The following is a 23,490-nucleotide window of genomic DNA, read 5'->3' as shown; positions in this document are numbered from 1 at the left end:
AAGGAAAAACAATCGCTATCTACAGAAAACCGAATTTTCAGAATTAAACTTATTTATTATAACACCATCACGAAATTTTGCGACGCCCTAGTAGAATTGAGACTTCCACGGGATTAGGTGGACAGATTGCGCTATCGACGAAGTCTTTTTTCAAGGCGAGCGGTTGAATTAAAATCATTTTTAAAATTCAGGATTGGACTTATTTTGGGGGAAACACGGTAGAATCATCGCCCTCGCATAATAATGCATATTCTGATCGTTTGACCCAATTTGCGTGCTTGCATAACAATGCCGGCTTTAAACGCTAAGCTAGCGGAAAGCGATTTGCTCAGTGCGCCTCGAAACATATTATATATTTCCAAATGTTTTATTGTTTCTCATTAAAGCATATGATGTGTATATGAATCAAATTCATTTTACCGTTCTATGTTATTTACTTTCTACTATTCTACTTTCTACTACTTATCTACTATTTAAACCCTAATGCTGCAATTTCGTTGGCCGCAGTTTATTCATTTGCTGAACCGAGTTTATCGAACATGAGTGAGTTTTAAGCATTTAAAAAAAAGCTAGGCAGAGTTAGGTCTACATGTTTATAAAAAAAAGGCATAAAGTACATATTAACGATGACAAACTTGTGTTTTATTTTGCGGCAGCATATTTTTTTAGCGGAGGTGCGCCATTAGTTTTTTCCTTGATTGCTGCGTTATGCTATGTTTGATCAATAAAAGTGAACAACTCTGGATTAGGACCAGGTCGTCGGTGGGCAGACATCGTAATTTATCATTAGGCCTGCATAAACAAACATTGCGCCACGGCTGAACTTGCTATGCAGCAAGAAGCATTCGCACCCATTACATTGAAAATTCTGAGTACAGATGTTTTTGTTATTGAGTAGCCCTATTAAAAGTTGAGAATTAGCTCAATAAAATAGTATCAAGAATTAGTGTCAATAAAATATCAAAAATGCATATTTTGAACTGTTTAGCATTATTAGCGTGAACAAGGGCCGCGAAAAATTTTAATATATTAAAAGGGGTCGCGAGCTCAAAAGTTTGGGAAGCCCTGCTCTACCGTATCTTCAGAGTATTCACAACAAATGCAAATTTTACATGTTGTTTTCTATATTTCAGATATAGAATAGGCGGCCGACGTTCCTTCAACAAAAAAGTACGAAAGTTTCGCAAAGCACTAGCTTTTGCATTGAATGTGACGTGCATCTCTGCGGAGTAACTGACAAAAGATCATTCGAATATTACCACAAGAAAGTGGATTATTGGCGATAAATACTTCGTGTTACCTTTGTAAATATATATTCATCTATTTTACTACAGTGTGATTTTTATGTTCACACATTTTACAAATTACCATGTATGTTCGTGTGTATATTTGTCATTTTATTATAGTGAGATTTTTTTGCGAGTGGAAGTGTGTCGAAGTTTATAAAATATATAACTACATTGTGTTTACTTGGCAAGAAAAATATTTTGAAGGAGCAAGCGACCAACTTCTGTTGTCGTGATAGTGAGCTAGCTGCGTAATTGACGAGCGCGGATTTTCAATTCAATATCTAGCGCCTGATTACGATTTACAGTAGACATAATATATTTCGCACACGTGTTTACTGGGGATCTCAAAAAAAAAAACTTTTTTTTCAATTTTTTTAAAATTTTCTCTTTTATCAAGCGATAGAATGAGAGAGAACAGCTGGGTTTGTCAGAAACCATTCAAAACTCTAGATTTTTATAGATAACTAAGTGGTGTTTCTAGCGTGTTTGAACAAAGAGAAATGAAAATTTTAATTAAAGGTGTCAAAATGAGCTCAGATGGATGGAAAATATTGGGTTTTAAACTTTTCCGCGTGTCCCAAACTTATTCTGATTTTCTCACACTTGCCAGGCTTGTCTCACACACGTGCTGATTAAATCAAACTTGTCTTGCTTCACTCACAAATTTTCATCCCGTCTCCCATTTGTCTCACACTTGTCCTGCTTGCCCACCTACAACCAGACTAAATCAAACTTGTTTTGCTTGTTTTACAATTTCTTTACTTGTCCCTATGCAGCATAGTTCGTGAAACCCAACTAAATTATTACAAAGGTGATTCACGTATCTGTTAATTCCACTTTTAAAATATTTTTAAAATTCATACGAATGAATTTTGTTCACAAAGTTGCGCATAGTCGATTTCTACTTTTAACTTCTCCTTGAGTATTATAGCCTATTAGTTGAGTCTGGGACCACAGTGCGTTGATGACTTCCGTTTTTGACTATCTCAGAAGTTAAGCGACGTAGAGCAATTTAATTATTTCAATTCGTTTAAGTAAATTTGGTCAGCATTTACAAGCACATACCTGAAATGTGTCACCGCATACATTATTGCTCAGAATATTCAAGGTTTGTTTACGCGTAATTGCAGATAATCTTGAATTAATTTTTCCTCAGGACATCATTTAAATACAGTGGTATATTTCCGTGATGTTTACAGCAACACAATCTGTATATGGGCTATTGATAACTATCTTAGTTAATCAGACGCTCAATTACTTTGAAATTTAATTTTAAACGGTGCGGACGGTGAAACTACCCTGTCCAACTGATTTTGATAAATACCAACAAAGCAATTTATGAATGTAACTCGTTTGACTTGCGCTTAGGAGTAACTGTTGTGAAGAAGTTCAGTACAAAATGCATTCCAAATGTATCTTTCTGTTGATTTTGCTTGGAGGGATTGAGGTAGAAATTTGTGCAACGTTTAGTAAGTGTTGTTTAATTTTGTGTGTTTAATTGGTTTGTGTGTGTAAGTGTTGTTAAGATGTCAGTGAAACTGCTTTAGAGATCATCAAATAAAGACGAATAGGGTTTTATTTTTAACGCGATATTCTGATTAGATTATTCTATTATTTTGCTTATTACTGAGAATATTGATGTAAATTGATTTTACTCATTATACATTGACGTTATGTTCTGGCATAAACGGTGTTGGAATAAAATACTATTAACTTAAAGGAATCAAGTTATAATGTTACGTTTTCAAAATTACAGGACTGCCTTCAAGATCAAGTCTATTCCAAAACATACGTACAATTCAAAGGCCAAAGCCAAGTATTATCCCAGTCAGAATCAAGCCAACGCTTAGCATTATGACTCAGGCAACACAATTTTTTCTTGTCCTCGGTTCTGCTGCAGGTCTCGGAAAATATCCGTATGCTGTATATATTGAAATGGGAAACGGAGTGGATAGATGCGGTGGATCTCTACTATCAAGAGACTGGGTTTTGACAGCGGCTCATTGCGTGGACGGGAGGTGAGATCATTGTGCTCGGAAGTATAACTATCTCTAAAATAGCATGTGCAATACAAATATTTAAGAATGAGCAAATGTTTGGTATATTAACTGGATTCTATTTTTCAAAATTAATTTTCGCTCTAATACAGAAACCAACAGAATATATATGATCTAATCTTGCTCTGAAATTGTTTCTCATAGCCACAGCGAATAAATAATAGATTGCTAGATTCAAATCGGTCAGATGAAATTATTCCAAATCCGGAAGATTTTGTTAACAATTGAAAAAGTAGTGTATTTTTTCAGTTACTCGCCAACTAAGATAATAATTGGTTCTAATTATAATGATGGTTCTGATCCAAATGCTGTTACCAGGACAATGAAACAAAAGTGCTGCCATAAAGGTGAGTTGTTGGAATTAGCTTCAGTTAGCACGCGAAATTCCAAATAATTTTTTTTTTGTCGCATCTATTTTTGATTGATTCATATCTCAAACGCCTATTCGATCTATGTCAGTGCTCTTCAACCTTTTTGTTATTGTGGAACCCCTGATATAATTTTTCGTTTTTTATGGAACCCCAATTAAAAAAAAAAATTCTAACTTTGGCAATTGAATTACATCTGGTTCGCTTCGGAGGATGAGCAGGTCATCGTTGTTATTATCTCGCCTCACATTAGAAAATATACTATTTTGCTTTCATCTGTATTGACTAAATATTAAAGAGTTGGGTTTCACGCTATTTATAATATATTCCAACAAAAGCTGAACAACAACTCTAGTTTCTAGTAGATACTCTCTCTAGTCTCGAGCAATGTCTACATACTTTGAACACCATGTAACTATGATGCAACAATAGCGTTCTTGTTAATTCCATAACAATGGCTAAAGTGACGCAAAAACCGAGAATATTTCTGTTTTGTCTATTAACTGCACTGTGACTAAACCTCCTGTTTAACGAACTGGTCTACTTGGAGTTTGAATGCGACGCGGTGGTCTAAGAATATTTATAATGACGCATCAACATGCTAGAAGCAAGAAATGATTTCCCCCGAAAAAAAAAAAACGCGGAACCCCTAAGGAACCCTATAAACTCACGGAACCCCACTGCATGTACTATGGAACCCTAGGGTTCCGCGGAACTCCTGTTGAAGAGCACTGATCTAAGTAGAAGAGCACGTAGTTATACGATCATTTAGGTTATTCTTTGGGAAATGTATTTTTATTTGGTCTTGATGACATTCGACAATTTTTATCTTTAGTTAGTTATTGGCCATTGCATTTAAGATAGTCCTTTGTAAAACTTTGTTCGCTTTTACTGAAAAGATAGATTTGTAGCTATAAGTCTTTGTTTTTGATATATTTTCTCAATACGCCTCATGCAATCTCATAAAATCTTTATACTTTTCTCTTGAATACGCTTAATTCACTTTGCAGACTATAACTCATTAACAAAGGCAAATGACATATGCTTGATAAAGTTATCTTCGCCAGTGATATACAGCTCTAGAATTCAAAAAGCTACACTACCACAAGCAAACACCAAAGCACCTGACGACAAAGAGTGTACCGTAGTGGGATGGGGCTTGAACGAAAGTAAGAGAAAAAAAAACACGGATCTTTAGTGATATCTTACTAAACGCCCGATAATTATAAAACTTATTGCTGCATCTGAGTCGGAGGCATATAGTCTTGTCAATAATGAACTCGCTATAGTTGAGGTATTTTCTTTTCAAATTAAGTAAGTATCACCTCTGCAATGTTACAACTGAAATTTCGAAAATATTACTAATGACATCCCCATTGAGAAAAAATGTTAATTAAGATATTGATTTATGTTATTGGTATAACTAGAAGATATAAGTAAGCATCGTACGTCCATTGACAACACTTTGCTTTGACAACACTTTGCTGTGTGCATTTGTAAATATATATTAGCAAATAACAATTCTCAACATTCACTCTTCAATAATAGAGAACTAGCTAGTTAATTACTTATTCTTCACAAAATATTGTTTTAGATTTCAAACTTCTTCCTGGATTGCAAGAGGCGGATGTATACATAATTAACCAACGTCAATGCAAAACTTGGTATGCGGAAGAGTCTGTCACTATTCCAGATCATCATTTTTGTGCAGGGTATGTGAATCAAATGACGCTTTTAATACACATGAACTTTGGCTAAGTTTATCACGCATGCTAAGCTGGTGCAGTTGAATTGAGACTCGTTGTGGCAGCTGCGGGTTTGAGTTTGAAGCGAACAGACAAATATTTTATTCACGCCATCATTCCGAGAACCGCCACCATATCAATGGTTTCGTCGGTTCAAAAGGCTGACGTATTGCGCATGAACTGATATTGTACCGAAGCCTGGAACGTCATTCCACACTATATCTTATAACGCTAAGCTCTAATAATACAGTTATTTTTGCACCATTTATTTTAGATTTGTATTAGTTGTATACTTTATTTATTGTTAGTATGAATATACCTTTTTTATGTTCAGCACATTGCCTGCAAGTGTTTGTTGTATCGACAACTTGTTCCTGTAAATATTCAAATTAGGAGATAAAAACAATTCCAATGCCAATGCAGTAACCAGCGTGGTCGTATGTTTTTGACCAGTTTGAAAATGAATAATAAAGTTTTCTTTCAAGCTACCAGTGCGTGTTAATATTTTGAGGATATTTAAAAAGGCTCGTAAAAAAATTTAATATCCACAGACACGTTGGCGGTGGCCCCGACACGTGCGGAGGCGACAGTGGTGGCCCATTCGTGACAAAGGAAAATGGAGTCTACGTATTGCGGGGAATTACAAGTTTTGGTCCCATAGACTGCGGAAAGGCAAAACGGCCTGGCGTATATACAAGAGTCAGCAGTTACGTATCATGGATAACAAGCAAAATGATTCAACCCTGTACAGGAAAGTTGCGTATGTGTCATTCTTATTTTTCCTAAATTGGCCTGAGGCTTTGAATGAGGGAAGTTTCATTCAAATTAATCACTAAAAATTGGCTGCAATAATTTTACAACTTTCTTGCACAATGTCAAAATAACTATCTAACTTGTGAGATGTCTAGGAAAATAGACAAAATCAATCCTTAGTTTAAACTGCGTTTTTTGGTTTGGATGTCAATTTTTTGATGATTTTATATCCAATGTATGGATTTTTTGAATTTAAGATGCACGCTTTATAATATTTCTTTATAGAATATAGTTGGAGTTCATGGGATGTATCCTGTACAGTTACTTGCGGGGCGGGTCACGAGACAAAAGCACGAAAATGTCGAGATTCGTCGGGCCTGATAGTGCATCCGAGTAACTGCGAAGGTTCACAATTTGAGACTGGTCTTTGTCATCTTCCTGATTGTTCAGAAGGTGAGCATAGAATGGTTTTGTTGCTATACATAAAGAAAGTTGTTAGCGTTCAGTGATCAAAATTATTAAATATTGAAGTCTACAGCAACCATTCATCTTCCAATTTATGCTCTATATGTACTTGCTAAAACATAAATAGCAATGTTCATTCATTTGGTAAATAGAAAATAACAAAATTGCCTGCAATACTTATAAAATTTTTTCATCTCCAGTATTTTGAAACCAACAAAACATTCCGTCACGCTCATAATCAAATCACATATGTCACTTTTTGGCGATTCTGAGTTTTCCATTTCATTTTTCGAGTTTTGCATCATAGATTCCTGCCGAGCGCTTATAAGTTTGAATATACATTATAAAAGAGCATAGATGAGTGAACACTTGTGACATCCGAGTTATTTATTCCAATATATATTGGATGGCCTTTATTTGAGAATGCATTGCAATTTCGTTCTTTGTATTTAGTATTTATAAAAATCATATTTTGGTGTGTGCAGCGTGTGCGTCGTATTAATAAAATATATATTAGAACATAATGAGAGGTGTTATTAATATGAATAATATGTTTTGGTATTGGATGTCGTAGATACTGCAAAATATATACGTTTTCCGAAAGTTCGGTTTTCAGGACTGGTGGATCAAGTTTCAAAATTGAGTATGTCCTCATGTCATAAGCACAATTATGCTCAAGTGACAAAGTGTCATTATGACGTTACATGCTTGCGTCATACAAATGAATTTAAATCCGGTTACGACTAGAAAATTGATTCATGAGAAATTATTTACTCTTAATTTCATACCTATTTGTTTTTTCTATGTTTTACTCGAAACTGATAAAAATGACTGTCGCAGTTTTGTTATTATCGTGACGATTCTATATATTATATGAATTAAAGTTTTCATCCTATACCAATGCCAAACTACACTCCTTTTAGATGAATAGATGTGTGATCATTTAAATTAAATCTTTGACAAACTCATGTTATATAGCCCCTCAAGTGTCGGGGTGTTTATAGGGTCACACCCGCACTTCTAAACCAATCAACAAATAGAACGCAAAATTTTCCACATACTGCTGTCAACGTATGAAGATCCAGTTCAAACTAATCCCACCAGTCCCACGTACAACTCCTAAATTTTATATTGTATTAGTTGCCTATTTACAAGTTAATTTATTATGGTATTGAAATAAATATCAAGTATGTAATTAGTATGTAATTTATTGCCTCAGTGTACAGTTGGAGTGGTTGGGATGTGTCCTGTACTGTTACATGCGGAAAAGGCCACGAAACAAAACAACGGAAATGCCAGAATGCTGCTGGAGCTATAGTTCACCCGAGCAACTGCATAGGTTCGCAGTTTGAGACTGGTTCTTGTCACCTTCCAGATTGCCCCAAAGGCGAGTATGTTTTTTTTTATGTTTTTATTTACTATTCGTCAGAATTCAATTTCGAAATACAACGATACAATACAACAATACAATAACAAAATGTTATTCATTGCATAAAATCTATGACTTCATTTGTTATTATTAAATGCACTGCTTTAATATTTTTGCACGTATGAGTGAAAAACACTAAATTTTGGATGGATCTTTCAATCTAGAATACAGTTGGAGTCCATGGGATGTGTCCTGCACCGTTACTTGTGGGAGAGGTCACCAGACAAAATCGCGTAAATGTCAAACTCCCAAAGGAAAAATTGTTCACCCAAGTAATTGCATTGGATCTCAATTTGACACTGGTTTCTGTCATTTTCCGGATTGTCCAAAAGGTGGGTATATTTATGGAATGGCAGTACTTATTTTTTCATGCCCGATTTGTATTCCCCGATTCAAAGGAGGAACAAAAACACAAAAAAGGAGTTTTATAGGAAGTCTAAAATCTAAATCAACCCGTATGTACTTTATATGCATCATACCACTCATTTTATTCAAGGCTTTCTTTCACTCAAGACAAAAATTGATTTTTTGTTCCAGAATTCAGCTGGGGTCCTTGGGATGTATCTTGCACTGTTACCTGCGGGAAAGGTCACGAGACGAAAGCGCGAACTTGCTACAATTCTGTGGGCGCTGTAGTTCACTCAACAAACTGCATAGGTTCGCAATTTGAGACAGGAAACTGTTATTTTCCGGATTGTCCCAAAGGTTAGCGGCGTTGTTTATGATTGCTACTTTTCCTTTGCTTGCCTACAAATAGTAAGGTGTGGCATAGGAAATTATATTCTCTTCTTATCAATACTATAAATCTCTCACGCTCTGTTGAACTCACTATTAAAGAAAAGCGTTGATGCAAAGGATTTTGGTCGAACTATCTATAGTCACAATTTAAATATTCCTATCTTATTCATTTTTGTTCTTTTTTATTAAATATTTTGATAATGCTACAGAAATCTGGAATGCGTTTTTGAGTATTAGCCATTTTTTTATGAATTATACTAGCAAATAGATGCGAAAACTATTGTTTGAAAGATTTATTGCACACGATTCTTTTGCTTATATGACATTTAAAATTAGTTTCAAATTTTCCCCAGGAGACGGTACCTACAGATGGGGCGAATGGAGAGATTGGTCTCGATGTCGAGTGAGAAATAACTGTAAAGGATTCCGCTCATCTATTAGATATTGTTATATTGGAGAAAATGTAGGTTTGCACGTTATATTGAAATTCTATAGTATAATCTGTGTATTATTACCTGAGACTTTAACAGTGAAATCTGTATGTTTATCATAACCTAACAATAGTCGTAAACTTCAAATATAGCAAAAGCAAAAGATCATTGAAAATAAATATAAAACTATTATGTTTTTGTCATTTTTCAGGACGTGGAACCTAGTCTTTGCATAAGCAACATTGGAGGAGATTACTATCGAGAAGAATCGTGCCAATATTCAAACTGCTGAACACTTTATATATCATGGATGAACGCTGCTTAAAAATTACCCCACGCCCAAAATCCGAACATTTTTGTCCTTCTGCAATGGCATCTCATCAAATTTCCGTATTTGTCGTAAATGAGTTCATTAAAATATTGTACTAATATAAAACAAAGTTTATATATGTGTGTGTTATATGCAGGATATCAGTCAATGCAAGCGCAAAAATAACACCGGTCGTTTACATGCCGTCGGGATATCGCAATGCATCATATGATTGAATATTGTTTGATGTTCGTGCCTAAAGTCTACATATATGAATAATTATATTAAAATACGGAACTGTCGTAAATTTATACGTAACATCGAAAAACTTGACAGAAAATTGGAAAACTTAACGTATTTATGTTTTTAAAAGTTAGAACACCTCGTGCGATATGTTGGCACATGAGTTACTTGTTGTTTAATCCTTTTTTATTTTGTCAAGGTTGGAAGTTAATATATAACATTGTCAATTGTACTAGCTTTTATTCCTATAGAACACAAGTAATACACAAAGTTTTTTAAATATAATAATGCACTTTATATAATATTCAAAATAAAACATCTAACAAAAATGAATTAAATGCACAGCTTCTTCATAAACTATAAATTCCATTTCATACATTATAAAAATATAAGAGTTTCAACAATATGAAAGTTTACATGACTCTTCTCTGTAGTTTTCATCACCTATTGTGTTGGTGCAGTAGTGAGGAGCGACGTCCTAAAAGGAAAATAAAAAACCTAAGTTTATCAACTCAATTACCGTTATCATAGCGCTGGGATATTCTGCTGGGCATCACAGGTTAAAGGGTACTCCCGAAGTATGTGAACCAAGATGGCGGACGCAGGAACGTAGTATGTGTACCAGGTTATGGTTAGGCCATAATTTTATTCCAATTTTCCTTATTTTAGTTTTATTACAAGTTTAGGAACTAGCTAAGTGTCTCTCGTAGTATTTGTACCTGAAATTATAACCTAACCCTAACCTGGTATATATACTACATTCCGGTGTCCGCTATCTTGGTTCACATACTTCGGGAGTACCGGTTAAAGATATCACTTTTGAAATAGCCTACTGGGGTTTCAACTATTAAGACTACAATATTCAAAATCATAGCCTTCACGTATTGGTATATGCATTCCACGATCTACTACACAGTAATGAAGAGAATTTTCACTTTCAAAATTTGATGTAGTAATAATTCGAATGGAAATTATTGATTTTAAATTATTGTTACATATTTATACAAGAAAAAGTTGGAACTTGAAACTTTTCTATTCTTTAAAGTTTTTACCTCATTTCCAGTGTAGCAAAATCGAGTTGCGAATCGGAATCCATTGCATCCTCCTCTTGATCGACATTTTGACCACGATCCCCATGATCCCCAGTGAAATGCATTTTTGTCTATCGAAAAATATTTAATGTTAATACCAAGGTATGTCCATAAAAATCGAATACCAAAGAAATTTGTTGAAATGAGAAGATCTCACTTGTGTTGGGTTTAGGACAATCACTTAAACCACAGTCTTCTAATTCAAAATCATTTCCGTCGCAATATTTCGACTCAACCATTTTGTCGTCATTATTTTGGCATGTTCGATATTTCATTAGTTGTCCGTGTCCACAAGTTACGTCGCACGATAATTTCTCCCATGCGCTCCATTGATATTCTAAATAAACAAAGACAAAAGGAAAAGGGATATTTAAACATATTGTTAGAAACCGCTGATATAAAAATAGCATTTAAAATAAATGACTAAAATTATTAAAAGACATGACTGAAAAACATGACACTGCGCTTATCATCATATTAACATGTAGAGAAGATTTACAATAGAATAACTGTTGTATCAATGGACGTACAAACACACACACAAGTTGTACTTGAAATAAAATAATATTTTAACAACTCCTTTTAAATATTGACTCGCCCAAACCGATTTTATACCATTAGCTCGTGGTAAAATGTGTCAAACCCAAATGATGTATTTCGAAATATTAATCCTCTGTAAATTAGCATGTTATCTAATTTTAGATCTATATCTCTTTATAAGTTTAGAAAACGGAATATTTCTGCCTAAAGCTACGAACTATTAATGTAAAGCGGTTGTTATGCTACGAAAACGACATGTAAATAACGAAAACATTTAAAGGTTTTCTAAATTAAAATTTCCAAATGTCACGAGATATACTTGAGAACAATGCAGAAGAGAATATGTAATCATACATGTCTTAATTTAGGCCGTAAATATTTAATTTAAATACTATCCGAAGTAAATGTTATTGGCGGCATCATTTTAGCGCTGTTCATTTTAAATATATACCATACATAGGCTTAAAGCTTTTGTTCACATTTCAGTGCTTCAATAATTTAATATTACTTTGATGTTCAAAATTACATTTCCAGCATATTTCTTTTATTTTCTAAATAAAAAATACCTTGCTTGCATGTAGGTCGATAGCAACGTGATTCTTTGCGATCCTTTCCTGGTTTGCATCGAGATGGATGAGCTGGTTTTCCGGAAGAATCAAAGCAATATCTTTGTAATGTCTCAACTCCTATGCCACAAGTAACGCTACATTCTCGTTTCCATGGACCCCAATAGTTATCTAATGTAACATAAAATTTCACGTGTTGAATACTAATCGTAAGGGTAATATTAAGGCTATTGGATGGCGAGTGGGGCAGGTGTAAGCAACAGTTTTCAATAATTATTAACTACCAACCAAGGTACTTTTGAAATTCATATAATAAAATATTATACAAAGCTACTCGGATCCAGTAAGTAAGTTTGGGTAACTACTTGAGCGTCGCACCTTGAACAAAATGCATTTAAACCTGGCAAGGCAAGACGTAAAGATGACTAAATCAATAATACAATCATTTCAAATATATTCAACAAGTGATACACTCCGCAGACAGACAGCATGAGTCAAAAATTCAAATTAAAGTTATTGAAAATAGTTTCTGTGTTTTGATATTATTGTTGTGGATAAATACCAAATTTAATCAATTTATATACGATTCCTATATTTAAACTTATCATGATTATGAATCTAACACTCCTACTATTCGACATTTTGAAATATCATGAATATCAAAGGCCTCTTAGAACACCTTAGGCCTCAACTTGAAGATTTGTTCTTATTCAAAGTACGGAAATCGAAGTTACGAATACAAGACATTGGATTGCATATTTCATAGTCTGGATGCTATTGATATATTTGAACAAAACTTACTTTTAGGACATGCCGCCTGTTTGCACGTTCCTTGTTCTACGGACCTTCCAAGGCAATTGAAATCAGATACGATATTGTCGTTGTCGTCCAAGCAATTTCTTCTGTTGATTTCTGTTCCAACTCCACAAGTAACAGTGCACCAAGTTTCCCAAGCACTCCAACGATATTCTATAAACACATGCTCTTGATTTAGCAAAATTTAAAATGAACTAGAAAAGTTAGCTCAAATGTGAAGATATAACCAATTATAGTTCTAGGTCTTTAGTAGTTTGAAGATTCTACATACCTGGTTCAGTTCTGCATCGTTCTAGGGTACATTTGCGTTGAACTCGACTTGTTCCCGATGTACAGAGTGATGTATCAACAACATAATCATTAGAATCTAAACATTTTCTTGATCGTGTTTCTATTCCGTTTCCACACGTAACACTGCACTCGACTTTCCATGCTCCCCATTTATAAGCTAAAAATTAAAGTAAACATTCACATAATGTATTTGTACTATTTATCAATGATTTCGTGCGACTCTATTTCTTTCCTGATTGTAGTTGCCTACTGAAATGAATATTTTGTAGTGTTCTTTTATAAGAGATATTTGTTATTTTTTCGTAAACTGACTATATATAATATGCCAATATCCACACTAACAAAACTGAAGTAATATTAAGTTTATAAATTTTCACCAACACAGGAAAGCATTTTCTTGTGTTTATTATTTGAAACTCACATTGACAAATTCACAGATGAAGCTTGACAACCTGGGCTTAGCAATATTATCTACTGAGGTCATGAGCACATGTCAACTCATATAAGAGTTTTGTGAAGCAGGGAAACTCCTAACTATACCAACTGTAAATAGCTGCGTAAAGTAGTATTCATTTAAAACCATGATGTACAAACAATGTATGTATTACACAGATGTCGCAATAAAAATAATGTTCTGAATAACTTACATTGACACGAAGGTCTGTTACAGGATTCTTTTTCTATATTTTTACCCGGACAGTTAGAAGAGGACACGACTTTATTTTCCTCATTTAAGCAATTTCTAGTTTTTGTTTCAACACCATTTCCACATGTGACACTGCATTCAGATTTCCAAGCTCCCCAGTGATATTCTGAAATTAAAATGGCAGTGGTCAAAATCTGATGGCTTGAAAACTATAATTAGGAAATTTCAGATCTTCGAAACATTCCATGCATACTATTCACCTATTTTGTAACGCTATGTACGAACCTGGTTTTGCAGGGCATTGTGGCCTAATGCAACTACGTTGCGTTGTGCTACTTCCTGAACCACATCTTGATGATTCAACAACTTTGTCATTGGAATCAAAACATTCTCTTGTTCTTAATTCGATACCTTGTCCACATGTCACACTACAATCACTTTTCCAAGGACCCCATTTGTAAGCTAAAAATAAAGCAAACTGGAATGCAAGTACTCTATCAAATCTTATTCCATATTGTCTAATCTCTAATGTAATTAATTTTACATCTGTGCATTTCACTGCCTGAGAAAAATAAAGTTGTCACACTCACTTTGACAAGGCTGTAGTATACAAGTTTCTTGCACCTCGGAATTACCGGGACAGTTGGAAGAAGAAACAATATTATTTTGTTCGTCCAAACAATTCCTCACCTTTGTTTCGATTCCATTCCCACAAGTCACACTGCATCGCGATTCCCATGGTCCCCAGCGGTACTCTATTGAGCGAAAGTAACATTTTTAATTCTTTACGTTTAACTGAGCAAAATCAAGTATTTAAGATCCTTGTAAAGCACCCCCCCTCTGTCTACCTGACTTCATATATACATACCTGGCTCTGTGGGACATAGCGGTCTAGCACATCTTCGCTCTACCCTGCTACCCCCAGTTCCACATTCTGATGCATCAACAGGCTTTCTATCCAAATCTAAGCATTGTCTTGTTCTTGACTCTATTCCGCGACCACAAGTGACGCTACATTCAATTTTCCATGGACTCCACGAGTATACTAGAATAAAAAAATGAGAAGAGAAATATAGATAAATTCAATGTGTCTCAACAAGTTGCCAAAAGTCAAAAGTATTTGCGTGTCTGACTTTAATTCTAATCTGAATACGAAAGATATTCGAATTTACAATAAATATAATTTATATTATATATCGATGTGTATCTGACTGTACAAATTAATTTTATTACAAAAATGTTTGAAAACTAAGACATAATTTTAGAAAAAATTGGTTTTCTACCGACTATTTTGAAATTATATTCAAATTTATTGACTATTGATGAAAAAAATCTTCTTAAGTAAATGTTATTTCTAAAAGACATCTTGTAATGATTCAGACAACCAAGAATCTGTTTCAACAGTAATTTGCATTTCCAATTAAATGTATTGATTATTTTTCAATTAACATGGGAAATAGTCGGAAAAATGCCCCGAATTTTTTTAGACAATGTTATTGGTTGGAAAACGTGAATGGCATAAATTTAAATTTGAACTTGAAGCAAATACCTAAAAATTTGAGAAGATTTACTAATTGGTATCATTGAACCAATTTGAACCAAAATTATGACAAGATTATTTTAATTTATTGGTGGCGGAAAACGTATTTGAAATAGCACTAAACGTGAAAGTATACGATGTACGATTTGGATTAAAACGAAATACTTTTTACTTACGTTTTTCTTCTGAACATGGGGCCTCGGTACAAGTATCGTGTTGTACAAATTGTCCTGGACATCGATTATTCGACACTGTATTTCCTTCGGGATCAACACATCTCCGTCTTCGTACTTCCCTCCCGCTTCCGCATGTGACAGAGCACGTTTTTGTCCATTCACTCCATGCTGGTTCTGAATTTCAAAATTAAAATTGTCCATTTGTCGACAAGATACTAATCAGTGTATAGCAAAATTTCATTACTAAACTCACCTGCACATGGCTGGCTCATTTTTCTTCTTATCCATGAAATATAGCTGCTAACTCTTGTGTAAACTCCGGGCCGTTTAGCTGATCCACAATCGGTTGACCCAAAACTAGTTATTCCACGCATAATATATGAATTTCCTTCTCTTGAAACCAAGGGCCCTCCGCTGTCACCACCGCATGTATCTGACCCTCCTTCTTCATGACTGGCATAAGATACGAGAAAGTTTTAAGAATGCTGAATCTTTCAGGATTTACAATATCCCACATGCTGTGTTACTGCGGTTGTCCTGCTTGCTCTAACAACACATTACCTAATCACCTTTAGCTAACCTTAAAACACTAAATTACAGATATAACTATAAAATTCGAATAGCAAGTAAAAACGGTCAGTCAGCGCTTTATTTATCTTTATCTTTCCTATTTTTATCATTTTGTTCGAATTACTTCCTGCCCGATACAACGACCAGTCAAACACTCATCTAATATCAGCGCAGTTTCAATATCACAAAAAAAAACATTTTACATACCCTGCACACAAGTGATCGTCTGGTATTTCTCTAGAATCTTCCTTATACCAAGATTTACATTTTTGTAAATTTACTACGTTTACTTCTGCCTCTTGCAGTCCTGGGTGCAGTTTGAAATCTACGGCAAGAATAACAAGTTAATTGAAAATACTAACATAAATTTAACAGTTTAACAAGTTCCAAATCAGAATTTAAAACATAAAGTATGTTCTCGAATGTTGGTAGAAAGGGACCAAATTACTGATCCGAATAATTTTCTTATGAAAATTTAATAATTGAATAATTTAATGCTGCTTCAACATATTGTACAGTACAAAACTTAGTGCAGTTTAACAAAATCAAGTATATTATTGCATGATATTGTTTTCTCACTCTTTCGTGTTCGAAAGAACATACCTTCTGTTAGTCCCCAACCTAACACGGTGCATGTTGTGTCGTCAGGGACCCTTGTATTTTCCTCAGGCAAAGTAATCTGCTTTATGTTACTTGAATATTGAACAGGCGATGAGAGTTTAATCAGACAAATGTCGTTTTCCCAAGTTCTATGGTTGTAATCTAAACATGTAATTAGGTTGATAAAATTATAGGTTTCACGGGCCCTGCGATGGCGCAATACTATTAGATATAAATCAAATGACATTTTTGTAGCATTGTACCGAGTTTTTTGTCGACTAGTGCGTAGGCCGTAGAGAGAAACTCAGCATGCACTCAAAATAGCAAGAATGAACACGGTTTTTTGTTTTTAAAATTCTCAAATTGACCAAATTATCTTAACATGCCTGATAAAATATCATTCTGCCAATATTTAATGACACATATATGAAGACAGATCAAATGTGTTGAAAAAATAAAAATATTACTCTTACTTTCATGACAACATTTCTGTTTGACAGTTCGAACAACAGCATTTGTATCTGCGGATTCGTCATTATAAATGGACCCGATCACGATTTTTGTTGCAGAGAATCTACATGAGAAGAATATAAAAATGACTGGGAAAATTCTATGCATATATCCCGATTTTCTCAATGCAAGCAATTCGAGCAAGCCAATTTAATGAGTCTAGAACAGAAAAGTGTATACCTGAAAATCATGGTTATCGTGGGAATAAAAACTTTTTTTGGTTTCGTGATATATTGTGATTAATATATTGACCAAATAAATTATATAATAAACCAAATTGTGACCAAAAGATTAAACATACCAACGAAATTGATGTGCGTTACTACACGTACACGTTTGAAAATAACACGCTATATTAACTTGGAGTTTATAATTAGTCGTCATGCATATCGCGTGTCACAAACTTTACAGCCTAAAGTATATTACGGGAAAGCAGTAGATGCAGCATTTCTCTACTTTCCAGAACCTAAAAACTGTACAAGATTGTATAGTAAAAGGCAAGTTTTGTAACGGCAAAATCGGAATATTTCAGCATTTAGACAAAAATGACGAGGTTTCCCAAAATTATTGCCTTCAGCAAATCGATCGGTTGTCATACTATGGTACGCTAAGCGGTTTCGAATTCATATAAGCATTTCACGATTTCACGCTGAATAGCTATGTCCAAAAAACTTACCTATCAAAGCAGTGGGCAGCAGTCAGCACCCATTCGTTTGAGAGCAATGTTCCCCCACATTGCCTGCCTCGCTCAATTTTTATAAACACCATCCATGGCCATTTACTAGGTATAGAAAAACGTCCTTTGAAAATTCTTGCCCCTTTCAGGGTATTTGTGGTCGGAGATGGACTTTTGGGATTACCCGAGACTTTTGTACCTGTATCAAAGAAATCAATATGTTACAACTAAGCATATTTTGCCAAAATAAATGTTAGAAATTAAAACACTCACCACCGGTATTTTGCGCGAAAGTGTGACTGCTAAAGAAGAGAAAAAAAACTATACCGAAGAATGCTGTAATTTTACCGAATGCCATATTTCAGCTAAACTTAACAACTCTGTATCTCAAGGTCTTGGACATATGAATCGGATTTAGGATTGCGTGGATTTATATAAGTTCCAGACTAAGCCGAGATGGCTGACGTCATTTGTGTACGAAATTAATAATCACAAAAGAGGAAGATCATTTTCAGTGACTTTTCCTATTTTATAAATCCTAAGTATTTTTTTTGGCTTTACGTAAGTGAATTTGTGAGCTTATCCTAATATAAAATGATTTCGAAATTGATGCGCGCGTAAAATTTATCAGAGTTAATAAAATATGTTGGTCCTACATTGGCTTGACTATGCCATTATGTTATATTAAGATATATTGTGCAGAAAATCAATGATCGACGTGTAAAACCAATTATATACATATATGACAATGATCTTGCAAGATGATAAGATAAAAATTATATAATTTAAATAGTATAATTATATGCATCGAAGCGAAACTTGGTAATTACTGGAATAAGCAAAGCATATTATTTTGAAAAGATGTGATTGGATTTCATAAGATTGTCTTGACCACTGGAATAAAGTTTTTATTGGGCTGCTAAATTTTTTTCCATATCATATTCTATATTTTATGTTAAGGTATTCAAAACACTTGATTTCCAATCTGTAGGTTTTCATTTAAACGCATCATTCTTTTTAGTAATCATCAAAACCCTTTGTTGTAGAAAAAAATTGTATAATTTTTTTTTTATGTACTAAAGTTACTGAGTTGCTTTGTAGATATTTGTAAATAAAACGTAATTTACATGTTCAACCATACCAACAGTAACATAAAAATACTATTTATTTATAATAATATTTACGTAAGTGAATTTGTGAGCTTATCCTAATATAAAATGATTTCGAAATTGATGCGCGCGTAAAATTTATCAGAGTTAATAAAATATGTTGGTCCTACATTGGCTTGACTATGCCATTATGTTATATTAAGATATATTGTGCAGAAAATCAATGATCGACGTGTAAAACCAATTATATACATATATGACAATGATCTTGCAAGATGATAAGATAAAAATTATATAATTTAAATAGTATAATTATATGCATCGAAGCGAAACTTGGTAATTACTGGAATAAGCAAAGCATATTATTTTGAAAAGATGTGATTGGATTTCATAAGATTGTCTTGACCACTGGAATAAAGTTTTTATTGGGCTGCTAAATTTTTTTCCATATCATATTCTATATTTTATGTTAAGGTATTCAAAACACTTGATTTCCAATCTGTAGGTTTTCATTTAAACGCATCATTCTTTTTAGTAATCATCAAAACCCTTTGTTGTAGAAAAAAATTGTATAATTTTTTTTTTATGTACTAAAGTTACTGAGTTGCTTTGTAGATATTTGTAAATAAAACGTAATTTACATGTTCAACCATACCAACAGTAACATAAAAATAGCTGATATTTACGATGTAGATTTGTACAACAAGATTATTATGCAAGATACTAAAAAGGTCGTTCTAGTCTATGACGTATAAAGCACCGCAGAATGCCATGCATTTTTTTTTTGCTTTTATAAAGTCAGGTCACGAGTAATACGAGTATGTTCCCTAAAGCAATACCGAGAAAGATAAAAAACGGGAAGTACGAGTATTGATTTCGGGCAATTCCAAAGCTAGTTTGTAGGTGTGGCATCGGGAGTAAGTATAGCAATTGCTAATTATCTAAGAACTCATTAACTTATGCGACGCCCAAAGACGTCTTCGAGGCTTAGCCTATGTTTAGAATTCTTGTGATGTATAATTTCTCCCATTTCTTGTATAAAAAGAATAGTATTTTAGAATATTAATAGTAACTTTTTAGAATGTGCTGATACTATACTCTTACTAATGATAATATGCTATTAATAAAAATTCGTAAAAGAAGGAATAGGAACAAGTTTGTTGCAGTTTAAAAGGAAAGATGACTAAATATGTCACTAAAGTCAATGGAATTTGGCTCAAGTTTTGCCGTGAAATAAACTTTGCGTGCATTCAATTCAACTGGTTCAAAGTTAAAAATCTCAATTATCAAAACAGTAAACACATTGTAGTTCTAAAAAAACATTTACTCGCACGGAACTCGATTGTTGAACACGATTTACATCTTTGTCTAAAAGTAGGTCATTGTACTAAATTCACGAACATGTTTGCTGACGTTACGAGTGACCTGAATTGTACTTGAAAATTGATAGTTCTGTCGGATTTGGACATGTTTGAAAGTAAATTTCAACTTTTAATTCCCATTTACTTTCAATTCTATAACTTACATCACATTCATAAGGAGAGAAAATAGAAATATGCCTAAAAATTGAATACCATTGCACAATCATTTTTTTGCGCACGTAGTTAAAATAAAAATGTGATTCATTAATAGATCATGTTTATTTAGCACACAGATGCTGATCAGAATATTTTACGACTCTGTATTTGTGAATGATGACAAATGACAATGGATGGCATTCTACAGTATTTCGATTATATATTTTAATCTTAATAACAGCATTTTATTGCTGATGGACGGCAACAAAAAAGTACTATTTTCATAATATCAGTCGAACAAAACTGACAATCATAAAGTAAAACATATAAAACTTCATTGCCTCGGGCTCCTCTAACCGCACTCAACGTTTCAGTTTAATAACCAACAAAAAACGGTTTCCATGTTTTATAAAATCTGCGATGGATTTTTTTTTTGCAATATAATGGACGTCATCTCAGTAAGATCGTTCGCTCGGGTTTCGGTCAGACGAGTGCTATGTCAGTTATTTTTCTGAATGTATTTTTTATTTCGTAAACCGCTAAGAATTTTGAAAGTGCAAAGACGAAAAACAATTCCCCTCTCATTTGAATTTGTTTTTTGTCATACACATTTAGAACCTATGTTCATAGCGACAAAATGTAATCTGAAAACAAAATTACTTTAAGACCATTTTGCAACCAATATCTTCAAATTCGGTGATTAATTATATATAATAAAATTTATGTGAACATAAACGGATGTTTCGATCCGGAACAAAGGGAAATATTACAGCTTGTTTGTTGACGACACATTTTGTGTGTAAAACATTGGGACATTTACCCATTACTCTTTATACTCTACAAAAATTCATCAAATCATTCTAATAAAGATTTTGCAGATTGAAGGTGTGAAAAACTCTCAAAACGCATTTCCATATGCTTGACAACACATAGCACGTAGCATGAAATGGTTCAAAATAAACACATCAAAAATTGATTTTTACTTCATAAATTTGTTATACTCGATTGAATAATTTTGGTGAGTTGTTGCAAGTTTACAGATTATGGTGCAAATTCGTGTCATACTTCATTGCAGAATAAAATCAGGCACCAGCATTAGACTATGAGCTATTGCAGATTAAGAGATGGCCATGCTTGATGTTCCTTCGCGTTGAAAGTTAATACCAATGGCTGTGCCCGGGGGAATTTTTGGCCAGCGGTTAGAAATTCATTATAAAAATTTCATAGCAGTGTCAAGACCTTTTCGAAAAATGATATCTTATTTTCCCAATTAAGCATCGAAAATCATAGACAACGTGCAATTGGTTTTGGTATTCATTAAAATGTTGTTTGGGGAATAAACAAAACCTCAGTATCGAAGTTTTTGGTATTGCTATGTAAGTTGAACCACCACAATACCGTAACTCTTTGCGAAATTTGAAATATTGTCTTTATTTGAAAAAATAGGTAGAATAACAAGATAGAAACATGTTTACTATGAGAGGACTTATGCATTTAAGTTAGGATAAAATTTTCATATTCATTGCTGAATTACCGCTTGAAAATATTAAAATATGGCCTATTTGTTTCATTAATGTATCTATCAAATAGCGAACGCAGTTATATCCGTCCTGGATTGCATAAGTAAGGTCATTATGACTGACTCGGTTCAGTTATAATTGATAGGCTAACGACATTCAACCCGAATCATATCGGAAGTTTTACTTTGCAGTTTTGTAATGACTATTAATCATCAATCAATCAGAACAACAATACCAAGAACAAGATTAACAACAACGATTAAGCAAAAAGATCAATACGACCACGTCGTGTCCAATAAATGTTACATTGCGTCATTGAAGTTGTTACGATAGGATGGAGTGACATACAAATTTGCTTAAATTTTTGCCCGTTACTTCCAATGAAACCAATTCTCCATACCCGATTTTTACATAAGTCGTAAATACTGATCACAAATCAGCACGAAATAAGATGTAATTCGTTATTTACCTAATTAAACTGGGTCTTGACACATACGTTCATTTATCAGTAGATAGATATACAATGACACTTAATTAATGACGTTACACTCTGAGGAAAAATCATCGTTACTATGCTGTGGTGTCAATTCCTCTCCCACACATTGTTCGCGATGGGTGTAACTTTGAATTGGTATCGTTTAATCCATTATAATTTGTACATGTTTATGTGAATTTAGATTACGTCCTACTCAACGGAGTGGGATTCAAACAAAATTTGTATGACTTAGAAAGAAATCAAGGCACGCCCAAGGTGGAAAAAAGAAAGAACGATTCAGATTTGACTGATAAAATCGACCTCGTTCAATGTGGATATTATCTCATATTTTATACCGTAATGTGGGTCAGGCGAAGTTTCAACCAGCATAGAGGTTGTCTATTAATATTGTTGTTAAATATATTTGGCATAAATTTCATGCATTTTAGAAAATGTTATGTTTTGATATCAAATATTTGTTAATATTTTTGCTCAAAAACCAGCTGTCTTTTATTCAGTTTGAACAAGGGATTTGCACAAGTGCGTGTGTTTATAAAAATGCCCAAAAGGTAATTGCAGTGTTGTGTGTGACTAAAAATCAGGGCTCGATGTCACGCTGACATCTCGCTATTTTCTCAAATTTTAGTATTTTTAAAATAATTTCTATCCGTGGCCTCGAATAGAGATAAAGCGGAATCGTCCACAGAAATCACATGTTTTGCAAAGTAATATTGCGGAGATTAGTTTCCGATTATCTGATGACTGCCGTATTGCCAGGCTTATCCATGGAAAACATATTTTTCCGTCCCATCCCATGCAGATCCTATTACCGAGGACCAGCCTGGGGATTTCTATGGGAATCTCATTTCCATGGACAATCCTGAAGATGACCCTCCCAAACAATAAATAATTTATACAAGTATATGAAGAGGAAGGCGAGTAAAAAACATTATAGAGATAAAAAAAAAGTATAAAGACCAAGGTTGAGTCCGACGTGTTCAGATTGCTGTGATATGGCT

The 23,490-nt window shown here is 33.8% G+C and overlaps 2 protein-coding genes across 2 annotated transcripts; one reads left to right on the top strand and one right to left on the bottom strand.

Annotated features, from left to right (window-relative positions):
• The first annotated feature begins 2,513 nt into the window (after positions 1–2,513).
• On the top strand, positions 2,514–9,722 carry LOC120344536 (uncharacterized). Its single transcript, XM_039413813.2, has 12 exons — positions 2,514–2,758; positions 3,046–3,307; positions 3,596–3,693; positions 4,725–4,883; positions 5,309–5,426; positions 6,011–6,219; positions 6,498–6,665; positions 7,897–8,064; positions 8,271–8,438; positions 8,644–8,811; positions 9,198–9,307; positions 9,487–9,722. Exons 1-12 carry the CDS (start codon positions 2,689–2,691, stop codon positions 9,565–9,567), a joined length of 1,779 nt encoding a protein of 592 aa, XP_039269747.2. The 5' UTR covers positions 2,514–2,688; the 3' UTR covers positions 9,568–9,722.
• Positions 9,723–10,051: 329 nt separating this feature from the next.
• LOC120344528 (A disintegrin and metalloproteinase with thrombospondin motifs 9-like) lies at positions 10,052–18,266 on the bottom strand. Its single transcript, XM_039413801.2, has 17 exons — positions 18,124–18,266; positions 17,851–18,049; positions 17,138–17,238; positions 16,668–16,826; positions 16,272–16,389; positions 15,748–15,947; positions 15,495–15,668; positions 14,647–14,823; positions 14,369–14,533; positions 14,064–14,240; positions 13,780–13,944; positions 13,113–13,289; positions 12,827–12,994; positions 12,026–12,196; positions 11,077–11,256; positions 10,881–10,990; positions 10,052–10,306 (listed from the first exon to the last, which is right to left on the bottom strand). The coding sequence occupies exons 1-17, from the start codon at positions 18,206–18,208 to the stop codon at positions 10,226–10,228; spliced, it is 2,607 nt and encodes an 868-aa protein (XP_039269735.2). The 5' UTR covers positions 18,209–18,266; the 3' UTR covers positions 10,052–10,225.
• Positions 18,267–23,490: the final 5,224 nt, after the last annotated feature.

Source organism: Styela clava, chromosome 1 (assembly GCF_964204865.1).
Source record: "Styela clava chromosome 1, kaStyClav1.hap1.2, whole genome shotgun sequence".
NCBI lineage: Eukaryota > Metazoa > Chordata > Ascidiacea > Stolidobranchia > Styelidae > Styela > Styela clava.
This window is presented reverse-complemented; position numbering and strand designations above follow the sequence as displayed.